The sequence below is a fragment of the Abrus precatorius genome, unplaced genomic scaffold (assembly GCF_003935025.1).
Source record: "Abrus precatorius isolate BTA unplaced genomic scaffold, Abrus_2018 Scaffold3, whole genome shotgun sequence".
NCBI lineage: Eukaryota > Viridiplantae > Streptophyta > Magnoliopsida > Fabales > Fabaceae > Abrus > Abrus precatorius.
The window spans coordinates 7,652,920-7,672,664 of record NW_020874373.1 but is presented as its reverse complement, the minus strand read 5'-3'; the positions used below and the strand labels follow the sequence as shown (position 1 = coordinate 7,672,664).

The 19,745-nt window shown below is 32.3% G+C and overlaps 3 protein-coding genes and 1 non-coding gene across 6 annotated transcripts; 3 read left to right on the top strand and 1 right to left on the bottom strand.

The window, feature by feature from the left end:
* Nucleotides 1–344: 344 nt before the first annotated feature.
* Nucleotides 345–3,501, bottom strand: LOC113862089 (probable serine/threonine-protein kinase WNK7). Its single transcript, XM_027495234.1, has 7 exons — nucleotides 3,391–3,501; nucleotides 2,746–2,801; nucleotides 2,360–2,587; nucleotides 2,050–2,270; nucleotides 1,796–1,953; nucleotides 1,290–1,695; nucleotides 345–1,183 (listed from the first exon to the last, which is right to left on the bottom strand). Exons 1-7 carry the CDS (start codon nucleotides 3,499–3,501, stop codon nucleotides 345–347), a joined length of 2,019 nt encoding a protein of 672 aa, XP_027351035.1.
* Nucleotides 3,502–9,418: 5,917 nt separating this feature from the next.
* Nucleotides 9,419–9,492, top strand: TRNAV-AAC. Its single transcript has one exon. It is a non-coding gene; the product is annotated as a tRNA-Val (tRNA).
* On the top strand, nucleotides 9,422–14,560 carry LOC113861369 (bifunctional fucokinase/fucose pyrophosphorylase). 2 transcript variants are annotated; one of them, XM_027494148.1, is made up of 8 exons: nucleotides 9,573–9,993; nucleotides 10,084–10,336; nucleotides 10,427–10,791; nucleotides 10,891–10,908; nucleotides 11,005–11,131; nucleotides 11,228–12,241; nucleotides 13,021–13,754; nucleotides 13,985–14,544. In XM_027494148.1, exons 1-8 carry the CDS (start codon nucleotides 9,667–9,669, stop codon nucleotides 14,375–14,377), a joined length of 3,231 nt encoding a protein of 1,076 aa, XP_027349949.1. In that variant the 5' UTR covers nucleotides 9,573–9,666; the 3' UTR covers nucleotides 14,378–14,544. The 2 variants fall into 2 exon arrangements, with proteins under 2 accessions (XP_027349950.1, XP_027349949.1); XM_027494149.1 differs by lacking the exon at nucleotides 10,891–10,908 and having other exon boundaries at nucleotides 9,422–9,993; nucleotides 13,985–14,560.
* Nucleotides 14,561–16,191: 1,631 nt separating this feature from the next.
* Nucleotides 16,192–19,039, top strand: LOC113863321. Of its 2 annotated transcripts, XM_027496868.1 has the most exons (3): nucleotides 16,258–16,383; nucleotides 17,099–17,338; nucleotides 18,228–19,039. In XM_027496868.1, exons 2-3 carry the CDS (start codon nucleotides 17,248–17,250, stop codon nucleotides 18,905–18,907), a joined length of 771 nt encoding a protein of 256 aa, XP_027352669.1. In that variant the 5' UTR covers nucleotides 16,258–16,383; nucleotides 17,099–17,247; the 3' UTR covers nucleotides 18,908–19,039. The 2 variants fall into 2 exon arrangements, with proteins under 2 accessions (XP_027352667.1, XP_027352669.1); XM_027496866.1 differs by lacking the exon at nucleotides 17,099–17,338 and having other exon boundaries at nucleotides 16,192–16,383.
* Nucleotides 19,040–19,745: the final 706 nt, after the last annotated feature.

The window sequence follows — 19,745 nt, the reverse complement described above, 5'->3', positions numbered from 1 at the left end:
TACTAAACGATGGCTAACATATACATATGTAGGATGGAAAAATGAAGTTTGTGCAAAATCAATAACCGTTGTGTTCACATAGATAATTTTAAAAGTTGACATACAAGTATAAACAAAATAGATAGAGGAATTCAAAGCTCCTAGCTACTTCAAGGAGATATATTCTAATATAGAATGTAGATGAAATAACATCTCTGAAGTATTAAAAATGGGTTTAGAGTAAGGATATCGACTTTCACTAAAAATAGCCGTATCCAATTCACAAATAAAATTAATACCATGAACTTTACAACAAAGAAATAACTTGAACAAGAGCAAAAAGAAGTTAACAAAGAAGTGCAAAATTAATGAACAATAAGCTTTTTTTTGGCTATCCACCTCCTTCTAGTTGCTTCCAATGCATCTAACTTCATTCTAGAAAGTTCTTGAAACCAATGTTGATATTGTGACTCTATTGCTTCAAGTTCGAACTTTAGTTCAACATCAATGTCTTTGTTAGCTAAAGATAGAGAAGAAAAATTGCTTGTCAAGCTCGTAAGATTAGATGTTTCACAAAAAGTTGTCGATATAAAATGTGGATTCTGTGATGATTCATTTATCTCAATGCCTTCTCCATCATTATTATTTGTAGTCTGCAATTTACAAGCTTCAAAATATGTATCTCCAAACTCTTGTACAGAGGTAGACCAACTTAATCGTTCAAAGCTCCCATCAACATCTGAATCAAGATAGTTGTTGCTTTTCATGCAAGCATCTTCAATAACTATCTCAGATGCTATAGATTCTTCTGAATATTGATCTTCCAAGCTAGCCAAACTAGGAAAAGAACTATACTCACCCTTAAAAGTAGCCTTATTGGCATCATTAAACATGCAACTTTCCCTAACTAATGCAAAACCACCTCTTTGAGTAGTAGTATCTAGATCCAAAACCAATTCAGAGGGAATACTAGTTAGGGCAGAACCCCATGGGCATGGTATTAAGGTTTGACTATCTCCACTCAAGGAATAATCAGATGGGAGCTTCCACCTTGGTACAAATTTTTTTATCAAGTAATCGATAAGCTCGGCTATGAAAGCTACATCATGATCTGCCAACTCCAAGTTTTCAACCATCTCTGAGGCAACAGAAACAGCAGTATCTGTCTCAAGGTAAAAGAGAAAATGTATATTCCTTACTTGACCTACAAGTAACAAAAGGTAGGACCACTTTGTCAAAACTAGTTAAATGTTGTTCAGAAGTTCCAAATCTCTACAAATGAGGAAGAACACACACACGCACGCACTTACCACCTAAATCAGCAATGCGCAAGATCAATGATATTGAGTTGTCATCATTTTTGGTCCCTTTCAACTTAAACTCATTGTTCTTATGCGTCTTCTGAATTTCTAGAACTAAACAATGTGGACTTCCTTGGCTACTTTCATTAGTACAGGTACCTAAAGAGATGTGTTTGGAATCAGCATCTAGGTCCATTGATGGGTGACGAGACTTGGACGAATCTACAACATTTGGAGATTTATTAGGTAATTGTGAGAGATCAAGAATTGGATCCTTTGGACTCTCAATTTGTAGAAATGGGTCTTTAAGAAGATCCTCTGCAGACAATCTCTTAGATGCTGGAACAAGGCATTTCTTAATAAACTCCTTAATTTGGGGATCACTAATCCTTTTAAGGGATGTAGGTTCAATTCCCTTCAATAAAATGAATAAAAAACATCTAATAAATATAAGTGTAATAGTTCGTATAGCAAGTTTGCAATGAAAAGGATACACTAATAATATCTATACTTACAGAGGTCACTTTTTTATAGATTTGAGCTGGATTTTTGCATTCACTATACGGGTACTCAAAAGTAACCATCTCTAATATGCACATCCCAAAAGAATAGACATCAACAAGTTCATTGTATTCCTCTTCATATAGTTCTGGAGCCATAAACTCAGGAGTTCCTTTTATAATAGTAAAAATGACAGATAAATCATAATTCAGTACTTCCCATAGGGTTAGTATGATAAAAACATTACATTGAAGGAAAGTAATGCTACCAATAACACTTCGAGCAGTTGGTTGTTGCATGACAATTGCTAAACCAAGATCTCCTATCTTAACCTCTCCATGATTTCCATTCACAAAGATGTTGTCACATTTCAAGTCTCTATGAATAATAGGTGGTTTATGATTGTGAAGATATATCAAGCCCTGAAGAATTTGTCTAGCCCAACCTTTTATGGCTTTCATGTCAACATACCTATGCCTCTTACGATACCTGTTAACCAAAGAAATACAGAAGTTTGATATGTTTACTAAAGCCAGAAAATATATAAAGGAATCAGTAAATGATTCAAAAGAACATACTGTCTTAAATTTCCCGATGTGAATAGTTCAGTAATAATGTTGACAGTTTTGTTCTTATCATCAATCCAGGAATTAAAGAATTTTATGATATTTTCATGTTTCAAAGATTTTAATAGATTCACTTCAGAATATAATTTTGCAAGATCATCTGTTGACTGTAGGAGTTCATCAATTCGAACTTGGTTCCAAGCAACTTCAATTCCATTAACTTCATCAAAACCTCTATAACTGCCAAACAACAAGACACAGACATGGATTAAATAGATTGTTATATAATTGCAATAATCTTGACATAATATTGCATAATTTTTTTAAGGAAATATTTTGAAACAAAGATCGAGAATGTAGGAAGGATTTAAAAAAAATTAGAGATAAAAAGAAAACATTAAGTATCAGAATCATACACAGTCTTGAAAGCACCCTTGCCCAAGATTTCATTGTACTGTGAAAAAAAAGGAAAAAGGTTAAAAAAATTTGATTAAATAAAACATAAAAAATTGAAAAATTTCGTAGGATCAAGAGGAGCAGATTGCAACTATTTGTTTGTAGCGATATTTTACCAAAGGAGGATTATCCTCATCTAGGATTATTTTCATTATTAGATTTTGGTATGACATAGAAGCTTTATGAATGCTTATCAAGAGTGATAATTAAAAGCACATTGTTTGTTAATTGCATTTATATATTGTTTACATAGTCATCAATAGATTGAGACCAATGTAGTTTATCCATCTTATATTAAAATTAATTCTTTGCACAAAAAATAACATAACTAATCAATGTTAATTTCTTTTGCTTCAATGCTAGCTAACATAAAATCACCAATAAATAATGGATTGACACCTCCCATGCAGGTTATATCATGCAATGCAAATAAGATTTAAAATATGTTAACTCTATTTCCTAACTCGCTCGTTTTCATCTTCAGTTTAAACGTCAAAACCCAACATAATATTACAAACAATAAAGCATCAAGCCGTTATCAAATTGAATGAAAAACATATAATGAGGAATGCACAAAGCAGTCATACTCGAAGATATCGGCTTGTGGGATCTTTCTCTACAACTTCCTCAAAATCAGGAAGTTCCTTTGCTTTGAATCCATTGTTCGTTGGCAATGGCAATGCAGCACTAGAATCCATTCCGTGGATTGAAGGAATGGCCTTGTTTATTGTTCTTTCCTTTTTTAGGGTGTAATTTTTAGTTGTTATTCAAAATAACGTGGAGGTCAAAGATGTTGCTGGTCAACACCAATTGGGATGAATGAACAACGACCCTTAGAGAAAGCTTGTGAATCAATAAACAATTCGAATGCCGATTGCAACATGTATCGGCATTCGACGAAAATAGTTGGAGGCAATGAACCTAAATCCAAAACCCCACCTTCCATGTCATAACAAAAATTCATCCTTAAATGAACCCCAAAACAACCTTCCTCTCAAAATCCATGTTTTTCAACAACCTATATACCAAAACTTGTAAGCGAAACACAAACAGAACAGATGGGTTATTTCGTTAGACCATCTGCTAAGAAAAAATTCTTTAAAAATTCTAAAAATAAAAAATGAGGAAATTGAGCAAGAGGGTTTGCTTGGTTGGTGGTGATGGATGGGAGGAAAGAGAGAGAAAATAAAAGTGATTACAGATGCGGAAGAACAGGTAAGAATAGACACTTGTGTGGTAATTAGAACATTCTCTTTGTGGTGAGAATATATACTTGGAAGAGGAGGAAAAAAAGTAGCTACTTCAATTGGTTTAGTTTAGGATGTTCAGTACTAGATTAACGCAAAGCAAAAGGAAAATTAAAACTAAAAAAAAAAGTTGAAATGAAATAAGAAATGGAACCCATAAATATTGTTGTAACATTAGTTAGTTTCCATGCATATCGGATAACATTCCAATTAGTATTACCAAGTCCACCTTTCTTTTTCTGAAATTTACCAAGTCAATCATTCATGCAAAATATAGATTTTTTAGATCCGACTTAAAATGAAGATCCTAATTCTATTAACTTTGTGGTCCATGATGCATGTTTATGTATATAGCATGTTTTAAACATGATTATACGGTTCAACAAGATATTATTAATTGGAAGGGTGAAAAAGACCACCACAACCATATGCATCTTTTTTTTTTTTAAGGTTAACTTCTTCATTTTTAATGTTTTTTTCTTCTTCTAAAACTATCCCAATTAAGTAAGTGCTTGAATCTATCTATCTATACAATACATAGAAGAGAATCGATTTTTTTTGTTAGAAAAATAATCTGTCTCTTTTTTATGACATATTTTCTGTATGTTAAATATTATGATTGTAATTTCTTATGTTTCAAGTCCCTACTTTATTTATCTCATTTATTACTCTAATTTCTTCTTTCAAAGTCTATAAATAGCAAAGCAGTGAGGCATGGGAGATTATTTCTCCTTTATTAACTACTCAACTTTTAATTTATAATTTTTATTTTTTTATTGTATTCACTACAACAAAATTACCGTTTACAATTAATTTGACATTATATTAATTTTTGTTTGTATATTTTTTAATAAAAATTTAAATGTTCTTATAGAAAATATAAAATTATATTAACAATGTAATATATACTAATAAACAATTTACGAATATACAATATTAATATATACTATTAATATATCAAATATTAGTAATAAGTGTTTTACAATAGGTATAAACTCTTAATATTTATATTGATAAAAATTATTGTAATTAAAATAGTTAAAATATTTGAGTTTTTTTAGTAAATAACAAATTTAATGCATTCTTTGTGAAAAAATATTAAATTTATATTTTGACTTATTTATTGTGATATCATTCTCACAAATTACTCAATACATCATGAGAATTTAGCTTTTTTATTTATTTGCTTGAAATGTCACGCTTATTAGATTTATGCATGTATATGAAATGAATGGTTTACACTTTCTTTGATGCTAACAACTAGATTATGATTCAGTATAAAAGTAATTCTTCCTTATTTTTAGTTACACTATGGTGATATAGAGGGTTAGAAATGTTGATTGCATTATTGAAAAAAAAAATTTAATTTATAAAATTATGCTTGATATTATAAATCTTACCAATTAGCTTTATTTATGTAAATAAATAGACCAATCTCATACTCGCATAGAGTGTTGGACTCTTTAGAAAGCTAATCAGAATTTTAATTCATCCTTAATGTTAATGAGAGTGTACGGCTACAGAAAAGTCTAAGAAGAGCTAATTTCAATATTTTTATTAGAAATATATATGAAAATTTTGTTAGAGAAATTTTTAGGTTTATTGACATTTCTAATAATAAATACACTTAAACTTATAATCATGTTTTAAGAGTTGAAAATAACTTGAAATTTAAATATTAGACATTTCTTATGTTACTTTGATGTGACAGAAGTTATAAATCTTGCAATAAAAATTGTTCCACCTTTTAACAAGTATATTAATTTCATTTGGAATATAAAGAAATAATTGAAAAAAGAATTGCAAATTATCATTAGACACATCTTGCGTGAGGGTAAGACAACACATGTGCAGTTTTTTAAGTGAAGTTGAAAGCTTTTTTAGATTATATTTTTAAAGATTAGTCTCATTCTTTGCAAATTTAAGATTATTTCTTCAGGTTGATACTAAGAAAGTTTCATATTTAAATTTTATCTTTGATCTTTTTCTTTACTTTTCTTTTTCAATCAAAATTTATATAATTTTTTTTTACAAATCTTTTATTTTGTATTCTAAAATACCTTTTTTTAAAATAAAAATTATGATAGTTATATATTTATTTAAAACAATGAAAACAACAACCTATAATAAAAATTGAGCATTTGACATGTGTTTTTTTTTTTTTTTTAATATAAAGTTAACTAAACACCAAACGACGAAAAAGGACTAAACTCTCATTTTGATCCTCCAGAGAGTTTGCGTCCTACATCCTTGAAAAATTTAAAATGTCATGTTAGTCCTTAATTTTCATCTCCATCGGCCATTTAAGTCACTAGACTCAAACGCTGTTAATAGACAATAACAGAATGTTGACATGTCTTGTTATATGACATGTGTCATTGTTTACGCGGTGACGTATCATTTTAAGTGACATGTGTAATTGATTACGTAACAAAAACAACATCGTATATGGTATAATATATGTTTTTGTTTCATTTTAGTCCTTGAGATTATAATTTGTCAGACATTTTAATCCCTGAGATTGTCATTGATGAGTATTTTAGTACATGAAATTGTCATTGACAAACATTTTAATCCTTGAGATTATAACTCGTTATTTTCTAGGTTTGTTTTGCTTTCATCTTCGTAACTTTCCTTCACATCCTCTTTAGCTTCTTCTTGTGTTAATGCGATTACACACTCTTCTTCTTCATAGCTTTCCTTTGTATATACGCATGCATTCATATCCAGGCTTCACTTGAGTACAAAATATTGAGTTGTAAGTGATGAAGTTGTTATTGGTATTAGTGGCAATCGATTACATGAGTGTAACTTGAAGATAATGTGTTGGGTTCTGAATAACAATGACTAGTCTTGATGATGCTGTAGTTTACAAAGAGTTAGGATAACGACAAAGGTTTCAACATGACTTTTCTATCATTTGACGAGTGCAAGAATTCTAATCCCTCTTCCCTTCCCTTTTTGTTCTTGCAAAGCCACTAACCATCTTGCAAATGTAGCTCCACATGAACTTTCTCTATCATCTCATTCACCTGATCTCTTTCAGCAAAACCTCCACCACTCTTCTCCTCTTTTTCTCTCTTAAGGACTAAAATGCTTATCGGTGATGACAACCTCAAGGACTAAAATGCCCGACGAGTTATAATCTCAAAGATTAAAATGAAACAAAAACATATATTATACCACACACAATGTTGTTTTTGCCACGTAATCAATGACACATGTTACTTAAAATGACATGTCAGCGTCATTTTGCTACATAGTAATGACACATGTCATTTAACTTGACATGTTAACACTCTGTTACTGTCTATTAACGACGTCTGAATCTAGGGACTTAAATGACTAACGAAGATAAAAATAAGTGATTAACATGATATTTTTAATATTTCAGAGACTAAAATGTAAAACGCAAACTCTCTTAAATATTAAAATGAGAGTTTAATCGATGAAAAAAATAAGTATATACATTGTATATTATTAATTAATTTTCTTTGTTAAATATTATTAGTAATTGCTATATTATTTAGGTGCTTATATTGTCTATATATATTTTTAAATTACTATTTAAGGTATAAATATTTATACTAAAGAATTTAATAACAAATTTATGATATATTTAGTAGTTACAACAATATTTAATAAATTATGGGAACATGACAAAATATTTTTTTTTTAAATTTAACAATCCGATAAGTCAATTATGTGTAATTCAAACTGTTAAAAATAATAATGTTTTAAATATGTACACAATCATATATGAAAAAAATCAATACATAGTAAATTTTTATTAAAATTTAATGTTATCAATTATTTAACAATATTATATAAATTTTAATAAATGCTTACTATACATAAGTTTTTTTTATGTATATCCTTAAACATTAGTTAAAAAATTTGATAAACAACAATACATATACAATTATAAGTGATACATTTAGCAATAACATTTTTATTTTAAAATTATGAGAATAATAAAGTTAGATAATATAATCATATATATAGATATATATCGATGATTAAAATTAAAAATTAATTATTTGTACATGATTAGTTAAAAAAATCATGTTTTTTTAATCTGATAATCTAAATAGGATTTGATGATATATATTCAGAGTTTAATTTTAGTATATCGATCGTTAGTGTAAAATATTTTATATTACTAACCAATTAAATATTATTTTTATACTCAATTATTATAAAAATAATTTTTTATGATAATTTTTAATTAGATAATAATGTAATTTTTTATATTATTAATGTACTTCAAATAATTTTTTTATATTTATTATTCTCATTTTCATTATAATTAAATATTTTTATGTAGAGAGTTAAAAGGTATATTTTTATTAAAGAGTAAAATATTAATACTAACTATTAAATTTAATGATGAATAATTAAGATTAAAATATACATGTTATAATTTTTTTTAAAAGTTAAATATTAAAAAATAAATATTGACTATTAAATTTAATGATTGAATAATTAAGGTTAAAATATACAAGTTATATTTTTAAAAAAAATTCAAATATTAAAAAATAAATTTTAACTATCAAATTTAATAAAAAAATAATTAAGATTAAAATACATAATTTTTAAAAAAAGTCAAATATTAAGAAATAAATATTGGTTATTATATTTAATGATGAATAATCAAAATTAAGTACATAAGTTACAATTTTCTTAAAATATTTAAATGTTTAAAAATGAATATTGACTAATTAATTTTAAAAAATAAAATATATAAGTTATAAGTTTTTTTTTGAAGTGAAATAATATTTTAAAATATTATACAACTTATAATTTTTTTTATTTTTTAACATTTATATATAATTATACCACTCAATATTTAACAACTCGTATTTCCATTTAAAAAATATGGCAAGTTTTTTCTTGGAATTTATTTTTAAATTTCTATCTTTTAATTTTTTTTATTAATTGAATAAAATGTTCATTATTAATACTTGAACAGAGTTTCTTAAAATTAATAAAATTTATTAAATTTTTAAAAAATAAATATCTTCAAAATATTTTGTTTTTTAAAAAATTATTTTATAGTGCACACAAAGACTTGAATAATTTGGTGTTTGGATATTGCGAATCTGACATTTGATTTTCCACATTCTGAAATCTTGGCCGTCGACGACGTATCTTGTTTAAAGGTATTCCGTTCTCTGATTTTAGTTTTCCTTTTTCACTTGTGTTTCTGGCCTTTTTGGGTTATATATTAGCTTGTTCAACAAGGACCCAAAATGTCATAAATGATCATATTAACAAATGACAAGCTTGAATCGAAGATTATCCATAATCGTTAACATTTTTATCCCATACTCAGCCTATTTAATTTGCGTTGAGAACACACCAACAAGGTGTCGTGGTGTAGTTGGTTATCACGTCAGTCTAACACACTGAAGGTCTCCGGTTCGAGTCCGGGCGACGCCATCGTTGTACTATCTTTATAATATCAATTTTTACTTTCACCCATAATCACATCGTTTTTTCCTTTGATTTTACAACGTTGATTTTGGCCGTCTTTTATTTTGAGTTCTTACACACACACAGTTTACACTGCTTCAATCTCTCTCTCTCTCTCTCTCTCTGCTGGGAAAATTGGAGATGGAGAGTGAGAGGAGTCAGAGGTGGCGGAGAGTGAAACAGAAAGAGGACTTAGTTTCTCTTCTACGGAAATCATGGTACCATCTTAGGTTGTCGGTACGAGACCCATCTAGAGTTCCAACATGGGACGCTATTGTTCTCACTGCTGCTAGCCCCGAACAAGCCCAATTGTACAACTGGCAACTCAACCGGGCCAAGCGCATGGGTCGGATCTCCCCCTCCACCGTCACGCTCGCCGTCCCCGACCCTCTCGGCCAGCGGATCGGATCCGGCGCCGCCACTCTCAATGCCATCCATGCCCTCGCTCTCCACTACCACCACTCACAGGTACTCCTCTTTTATTTTATTTATTCTTTGATTAATTATCTTGTTATTGAAATTGGGAGTATATTTTAATATTAATGTGTGCTATTGCAGGTCTCGACTACCTTTACCTCAAATGGAAGTGACGTTTCTCTTATGTCAATGGTTAACATGATGGCTAAAAAGCACATACTATTGTTGCATGCTGGAGGTGATTCGAAACGGGTCCCATGGGCTAATCCTATGGGAAAAGTGTTCCTTCCTCTTCCTTATTTGGCTGCCGATGACCCTGATGCCCCTGTTCCTTTGCTTTTCGACCATATACTTGCCATTGCTTCTTGTGCTAGACAGGCTTTTGAAAATGAAGGTTGTTGTTAGTTCATATGTAGTTTCTATGCATTTCTATGTTGTTACCTATGCCTGATGTTTGCTTACAGAATTCTTTCAATCTTCACAGGAGGAATGTTAACCATGACTGGCGATGTTCTTCCATGTTTTGATGCATCCCTCATAACTCTTCCTAAGGACACTTCTTCCATCATCACTGTTCCTATCACCCTTGATGTTGCTGCAAACCATGGAGTAATTGTTGCGGCTAAAACTCAACATTCAACTCAAAGTTATGCAATCAGTTTAGTAGATAATCTCCTACAGAAGCCTACCATAGATGAGCTAGTTAAAAGTAAGGCAGTTCTGGTTGATGGTAGAACACTTCTGGATACTGGAATAATAGCAGTTAGAGGTAAGGCATGGTCGGAGCTTGTTACACTTGCGTGTTCATGTCAGCAAATGATTTCGGAGCTCTTGAAGAAGAGAAAGGAGGTATACTACATTGTTTGCTTTAAGCTAGTGTTTAGTTTTGTAGATGCAAAAGTAATGTAAAGAAAAGAAAGTAATGGATAAATGAATTTTTTGTTTCAGAGCTCCAAGAATTATGAAGTCAGTGCATTGTTCCTACTAAAGCATTTGCTGTTCTTATTCTTTTCTGGAACAATTGAAGTATTTTATCTAAGAAGGAATGCTTGTTCATTGCAGATGAGTTTATATGAAGATCTGGTTTCTGCCTGGGTACCTGCAAAGCATGAGTGGCTGAGAAAGCGTCCTTTGGGTGAAGAACTAGTCAATAAATTGGGAAAGCAGAAGATGTTTAGTTACTGTGCCTGTATGTCAAGCCTAGTTGCAATCTTATCTATATTTGCATCATTTCTCGTATTTATCTGTGCAAAAATTTATTCATTCATATATTTTTCCATTACAGATGATTTGTTGTTCTTGCATTTTGGGACCTCAAATGAAGTTTTAGATCACCTCAGTGGTGTTGGTTCGGAACTGGTTGGTAGAAGACACCTTTGTTCTATTCCAGCGACCACTGCATCTGACATTACAGCATCTGCTATTATTCTTTCTAGTAAAATTGAAGGTGGCGTCTCAATTGGAGAAGATTCTCTCATATATGATTCGTCCATTTCTGGGGGAATACATATTGGCTCGTTATGTATAGTGGTTGGAGTCAACATCTGTCTAGACAACCTTTTAAGTGCTGAAGATTCAATCAAGTTCATGCTTCCAGATCGCCATTGTCTTTGGGAGGTTCCTTTGGTTGGAAATAGTGAACGAGTCCTAGTATATTGTGGTCTTCATGATAACCCCAAAAGTTCCCTTTCTAGAGATGGTACGTTTTGTGGGAAACCTTGGAATAAAGTTTTACATGATTTAGGTATTCAAGAAAGTGACTTTTGGGAGTCCTCAGGCCCTGATGAAAAGTATTTATGGAATGCAAAAATATTCCCCATACTTCCTTATGCTCAAATGATCAAGGTTGCAATGTGGTTAATGGGCTTAGCTAAACAAAAGACTGAATCCTTGTGTCCTTTGTGGAAATTTTCCCGGCGCATCAGTCTGGAGGAATTGCATAGATCAATTGATTTCTCAACAATATGCATAGATTCTAGTAATCATCAAGCTGATCTTGCAGCAGGAATTGCAGAAGCTTGCATCAGATATGGAATGCTGGGGCGCAATTTGTCCCAATTATGTGAAGAAATTCTTCAAAAGGAGAGTTCTGGAGTTGAAATATGTAAGGATTTCCTAGCTATGTGTCCAATAGTTCGGGAGCAAAATTCTAATGTACTTCCCAAAAGCCGGGCATACCAGGTTCAAGTAGATCTTCTTCGAGCTTGCAATGATGAAGGGACAGCATGTAAGTTGGAGGATGAAGTTTGGGCTGCTGTGGCTGATGAAACTGCATCAGCCGTAAGATATGGTTTTAAAGGTACATGATTTAATCATGCCCCAAGATGGCATACTCATTAAACAAATTTGCCAACAGTTCCATGTGACTTGCATTCAATTTTTTGGAGGGAGAACAGGGAGGAATCTTAGTACAAATTGATGAGTTGACTTTTGCTTGATTCATGCCCAAAAGTAAACAGGATTCATTTAATGATTTTTGCTTAAACTTAGGATAAGCTCTCTAGAGAAATGCTTAAGAGAATGCAATATTAAATTATATTCAGAGTAAGGATCATTTGCTTTCTACAGGTTAGTTTTAATTTTAAAGGTATAATGAAGTGCACATTTTCTCTTCCATGGTATTGTACTTATTAGCATAATTAGTGTAAACTATATAAACTATCTGTTGGTATCAAAATAATGAATGGAAGTCTGAAGTATGGTGTTTCTTTAGAAATTAATATAAAGGTTAAACTATTGAGTAACTAATTTTTCTACAAAGATAAACTAGTGAAATGTTAGGGATAGCATCTATGTGCAATTCATGGTGGGTAATAATAGTTTCTCAAAGTATTTTCTCTCTGTATATTACCTTTCAAAATACAGGAATAGAGAATATTATATCTATGAATGATTAATACAATTTAGGATCGTTTTGCAGCAAGAGTGGTTACAAACTTACAATTTGTTGAGTTTTTTCATTAATTGCAATATTATCCCTGGATAAGAAATTGTGAGTAACTAGAAAATATCTTCTTAATTCATGCCATAAATTAGAAAGGTGAGTTTTCTAAATCTGAAACCTGTCCTTTTCTGTAGAACATTTATCAGAGTCTCCTGGTAGCCTTTCTTGTCAGGAATGCCAGAATAACCATCATGATGGCTGCATTCGTCAGCCTTTCCATCCAAAAAGGGTAAAAGTAGAATTACCAGTTCGTGTAGATTTTGTTGGGGGTTGGAGTGATACCCCTCCATGGAGCATTGAACGGGCTGGATGTGTTCTGAACATGGCAATAAGCTTGGAAGGTTCTCCTCCGATTGGCACCATCATAGAAACAACTGAAACAACAGGAGTTTTAATTACTGATGATGCAGACAACCAGTTATATGTTGAAGATTATACATCTATTTGTGCTCCATTTGACAGAGATGATCCTTTTCGGCTGGTCAAATCTGCGTTACTTGTGACTGGCATTGTTCATGATAATATTCTTGTAGACATGGGCATGCATATCAAGACGTGGGCCAATGTCCCCCGTGGTAGTGGATTGGGTACTTCTAGTATCTTAGCAGCTGCAGTGGTGAAAGGGTTTCTCCAGATAATCAATGGGGATGACAGCACTGAGAATGTTGCTAGACTTGTTTTGGTGTTAGAACAACTTATGGGTACAGGAGGTGGCTGGCAGGACCAAATAGGGGGTTTGTACCCAGGGATTAAATGTACTTCAAGCTTTCCTGGAATTCCATTGCGGCTTCAAGTTGTTCCCCTGTTGGCTTCACCCCAGTTGATTTCTGAGTTGCAGCAACGGCTTCTTGTGGTGTTTACTGGTCAAGTAAGTATCAATTTATTTATATAAATGTACATTGTGCATTCCGGCCTAAAAGCTTGTAGTATGTTGTTGATCTTGCAAGAAAAAGTTAGTTGTTTTGTTGTTTTTAAAAGATATAATGTACAAATTTTATTTGGTTATGTCATTTTGTAGATACTAGATAGCGCTTTACTTCACCTAATTCAACATCTTTTATAATTAACATTTCAATCGTACGTTGAATTGTTTTGCAGGTGCGACTTGCACACAAGGTACTGCAGAAGGTGGTCATTAGATATCTTCGCCGAGATAACCTTCTTGTATCGAGTATCAAGCGCCTTGTTGAATTGGCAAAGATAGGGAGAGAAGCTTTAATGAACTGTGACATAGATGAACTTGGTCAGATCATGCTGGAAGCTTGGAGATTGCATCAGGAACTTGACCCTTTCTGCAGCAATGGACCTGTTGACAGGCTATTTTCTTTTGCTAGTCCTTACTGCTGTGGTTACAAGCTGGTTGGAGCGGGTGGTGGGGGCTTCGCTCTCTTACTTGCCAAAGATACACAGCGTGCCAAGGAACTGAGAGAGAGGCTTGAAGATGAGAAACATTTTGACGTGAAAATTTATGATTGGCATATAGTTCTATAATATTATATGAATACAAATATCCTTATAGTGTAAGAATTTGAATTGTATTGTTGATCAAATTTGTTTTATCATTCTTTATTTGTATATTCTACAATTCCTAAAATATTGAATTGGAATCCATTGTCTTACAGAATAAGACGTTATTTTTGAAGAATTAATTATATCTTATATAATTTTAAGTGTTCAACTTATATGTATTATATTTTACCTGTATTCAAAAAATTCTGTACAATAGACTAGAAATTGGTTTGTTAGAATTAATAGAAATTCTTAGAATATCATTAACGTACGGTTCAGTAATATGAAACACAAGATGTATGAATTTATAATGAGGCAACAGAAGGAGAAATGATAACAAGTGAATAGAAATTTGTTTTATGTCTAAAGAAAATAGATATATGAATTTATGTGTTATTTCATACTTCATTTCTTGTCTACATCTTGAGACCAGATCAGGAGTAGGACAGTGATTAGTCTCTGACCTGAATTTTGACATTGTAAAAATTTGAAATGTATATTGTGAATTTTTAGTTATTCTATCATGAAATAGACAACAAATCAGACATCCAATTTCAACAACAATAAAATAAATTATGGGCCAAAGTTGATCAAGCAATTTTGTTATTATAGATGTATACCATGGATTGCTCTCTAACGGCTACAGGCTTCTACAACTTTGACAAGCAAGCAGCATGCTTGGAAGAATCCAAACTCATGAAATTGTCTGTGATGATATGAATTGTCAATGAAAGGTGAGGTACCTGGGTTCACTCTGCAAACTTTTCTAACTAATATGGAATCCTAAAAGTAGGAGTTATGATTTTAGATAAATACAGTTTGAAATCCTTAGAAAATCACACTTGAGATAAATTAACAAACAGCAGCATATAGTTGAGCTGACCCCATTATTTTCGGTACACATGATTTTGCCCCACATTTGTTCTCATCCTCTTCCATCTTTGCCCTTTATTAACTTTTTAATATCATTATTTCTTTACAAAAGTGATAACGTGAAAAACAAGGGTAGGAAAAAAGGATGAAAGGAGAGAATACTAAATTCAAAGGGTATCACTTGTTCATGTGGCAAAGAATCCAAAGTGCCATGGGTTGCTTTGCCGTAGAAACTTCTTCGGCTCTTCCTCTCTGCTGGATTGCTTTTGGGGTCCAACGTACGTACAAGTAAACTTCGATAGTTTATTGCCCAAAAAGATATACAAATAATAATCAAACTGCATTGAATATAATAAACATAATTATATTCACCTAAATGTAATTTTTTCAACTACGTATATCTTTCAATCATGTTTGAGCGGATCTGATTTATATATTTTATAAATTTAGTTTAAATATATTTTTAAAGCACATTAAAGTATTAAAATAATATTTAATATTTATTTTAATTATTAAAAATGAATATTTTATTTTATTTCTTAGGCACGTTAGTCAAGTTATCTCCCACTATTGATTATCTACACACAAATATAATACGTTAAAACTACATCATCAATGTCCATCCCGGGTCAACTGTTAGTAGAAGAGCCAAAATAACACTAACAAAAGGAATTATAATCACCATCCCTCCATTCATCCATGATTCATGATAATCGTCGCGATCAATATGTGCCACATAGACAAACTTTAGCATTTGGATTGGGTGAAAGTAGTTGATCAGAGCCTTACAACACATTCTAATTCCACACGCTATTGTGTTTGGTTTTCAGTTAATTTTGATAACAATAAGCATAAATAATACTGTCGTGGATGAATAATGATGTGTGTGGGGCCGAGACCAATATAAGAAAAGTGGCACTCTTTTCTGCTCTGCAATACAACCACTGCAGCTTTGAGCGGTGCAAGGGTGTTTAGTGTAACAGAGTGAGGGACACTCACTGAGTCAGAGACAGACAGAGAGATGGGTCTGCTTTCAAACAGAGTGGAGAAACATGAGATCAGGCCTGGAGACCACATCTACACCTACAGAGCTGTTTTCACCTATTCTCATCATGGTCTCTTTCTCCTTCTTCTCCAAATGAAAATTCAACTTTTTATTCTTTCTAATTGCAGATTTTTGTTATTCTTTTGCAATGTGGGTTCTGTGTTCTGGCTTTCAGAAATTGGGTTTTCTGCATTGCCTCCTTTTTGAATATTTAATGTGTTTGAAGAATTATGAAAGGGGTCGATAGTGATGTTTGTTGTTCAAGGACCCTCGTCACGGGGAAGCATTTGGTTGTTTTGTCAATTCAATTTGGGTTTTGGCGATTAAGAAAAATTTGTTCTTGATTGATTGGTGTTGGGGAGGAATTTGCTTTCACAATTTTCAACGTATGTGTTTCCGTGTGAAATTTGCTGGGTCCCTGTCGTTTGATTTTGGTGTTCGGTGTGCGCAGCTTCCTTGTAATTTTCCTTTACCTCTTAGTGGCATGTGGACTCTATTTATATCCTCTATATATTGCACAACGGAGATCTTGAGCTAAGATTTATGTTCAGGAAGCGTTGCAGTAATTATGTAACTTTTCTGATGGTGTCTAATTGGCATTTTAGAGCAGAATATATTTGTGATTGGGCATATTTGGACTAGGAGTTTTCTACAATGCAGTTGATTTTGTTTTAAGAATTCTTTGTACGTAGTTGTAATTTTCAGCAGAAGTATTCAATTACTTATGTGTATTCTCTTATTCTCTGTACATTGAAGAATCTTTGTGCTCTTTTTCCTTGTTGAAGTGAGGAAGCAAATCCCTCCAGCAAACTAAGCTCCCATCCTACCCGATTAAGATCAAGATTGATTATTTGAAAGTCAACATAAATCACTGGTGAGATTTGACCATGCATGAAACCATCATTTGCAGATGTTCAGAGGGACTGACTGATAAATGTCGAAAGCAACTCATCATTCAGATTCCACTAATGTAGTCACTTTGGGGCAGCACTTTTGTCATGGGAGAAACACCATTTTACATAAAAGTAACAATACTAACATGCAGGGTAACGAGTCTGATGTTTGAAGTGTGTTGAGTGTGGCATTACATCATTAAAAGTGTATCCCATTAGTTGTCTTGTCCCTTTTTCCTCAGGCTCTTAAACGTTGTTGGTGGATTAATCCTGCTCATCATTGTGGTCTTGTGTGTTTGTTAATAGCTGTCTTTATTAGCATATATAAGTTGTATTATCATTGTGCTGGCAGGATATAAAACAAATTCTTTTTTCTCTGATGGATGCTTGGATTTATTGTGAAGTTCCTAGTTTTTGTCTGTTTAAATATGGATCATTTTTTGTATTATTGGTATAGGTTTTAGCTACATATATGACCTTGTTCTCTATCCATGCCTTTATAATTCTGTTAGACTCTTTTTATAGATTTATGCCACTTATTTTAAGTTTTCAAGCTAGATGATGCAACTAAATAAGTGGGGAATTCATATTGCCATGAAGATAAACAGTCATTATTTTTTTCTACTTACAGACCAATCACTAATTATGAACTATGTCGATTACATCTGTCATCCAATCTTTTAATGTTTAGTAGTATCTGTTCTCCCACCTTCAATTCCTAAGACTTCTGGTAAACGGTTTTGCATATAGTTACTACACAATGATAGAATGACCCACTGGAAAGGGAGCTGTCGTGTGCTTCCTTACTTACTGATACCTTGAGGGTACTTTACATCTCTGTTTTGCATCATCCCGAGAATGTTTCTTTTTCACTGTATTAACCTTCTCTGCAAAATTTTTCACTTATTCAAGTAGATTTTGGCATGATCCAAGTCATCTAAATAAATTAGAATGGTTTTTAGAAAATCTTGTATATTGAATAAGCTGAAACTCATGTTAGATTGAATCTAATATCATGCAGGCATTTTTGTTGGTGGAAGCAAGGTTGTTCATTTCAGACCTGAGAGAAACTTAAAGTCAATTGCTGAGACATCTTCAAACTTGGATGATCCGACATCAAGCCCATGTCCAATCTTCCCTGATTGTGGATTCAGGCAGCCAAACAGTGGCGTGGTTCTTTCTTGCTTAGACTGCTTCCTTCGAAATGGGTCTCTCTACTGTTTTGAGTATGGGGTTTCACCATCAGTTTTTCTTACCAAAATAAGGGGTGGCACATGCACTACAGCATTGTCTGACCCCTCAGAGACAGTTGTCCATCGAGCAATGTATCTTCTTCAAAATGGCTTTGGTAATTATGATGTTTTTCAGAACAATTGTGAAGATTTTGCCTTGTACTGCAAAACTGGTCTTTTGATAGTAGACAAGCAAGGGGTTGGAAGAAGTGGTCAAGCTTCATCTATCATTGGTGCTCCATTGGCTGCAATGCTTTCTTCTCCCTTGAAGTTGTTAATGCCCAGTCCTGTCGGGGTTGCTACAGTAACAGCAGGAATGTACTGCATGAGCAGGTATGCAACTGACATTGGTGTCAGAAGTGATGTGATCAAGGTGGGAGTGGAAGACTTGGCTGTGAACCTGGGGTGGACTTGTCCTCATGAGGAGGTAACAGAAGGTGAAACTTCGGACACAGAAATTACCAGATGATTAGCATTTCTCTTCATCCTCATGCACATGAAACTACTGCATGTGTCACTCTTAGTTGATCGCAGATGTGGCCTTCATGTTACATTTTCTGTACTACTACTGTGTAAGACTAAATTGGCTTTTCTTTTTATTCCTTGCTACCCATAAGTGGTGTCCAGTTATTCAAGTTGTGCATGGGATCAAATAGCAATAATACTTACATTAGTAACTAATAATCATATGCTGTTCCTCTAACAATTTTCCTTTTGACTGCCCATAAATGCAGCATTCTATCTTCACAAGTGATTGAACCATTTTGCACATTGAATTATATTCATGCTGCACGTTTTTGCACATCATCAAAAGTTTTTGTCTATAATAAAGATATTAGTTATTATTTTTTAAACATGTTTTTAAATTGACGATTGATAATGTTTTATACTTTTGAAATGTTTGATCAAAATTCCAAATTCATTAATTTATTTGTAAAATATATGTAGGCTGGTATTAAAATTCTTGTACCGTTTTAGAGAGGTAATATCTAAAAAATTAATTAGGACAAATGCAAATATCTCAAACATGTTCTCCCCAGTCTGGGGCACTGACAACCGCATCTGTGCTATCTGGGCCCAAAGTCCTATATACAAAGAATTGTGTCCCCCTTTTATCCTGCTTTGAAAACGATGTGTTAAAACCCAAAGCCCACAGAAAAGCAAGTACACGGGCTAACCTCACATGCAACGAGTGAATTCATTTAAATATATAAAACATTGTTAGCATTCTTTTTCATTCAATCTTAAGACTCAAACGTCAAATTATAAAATAATTTTTATTTAAATCAATAAATATTATTATAAAA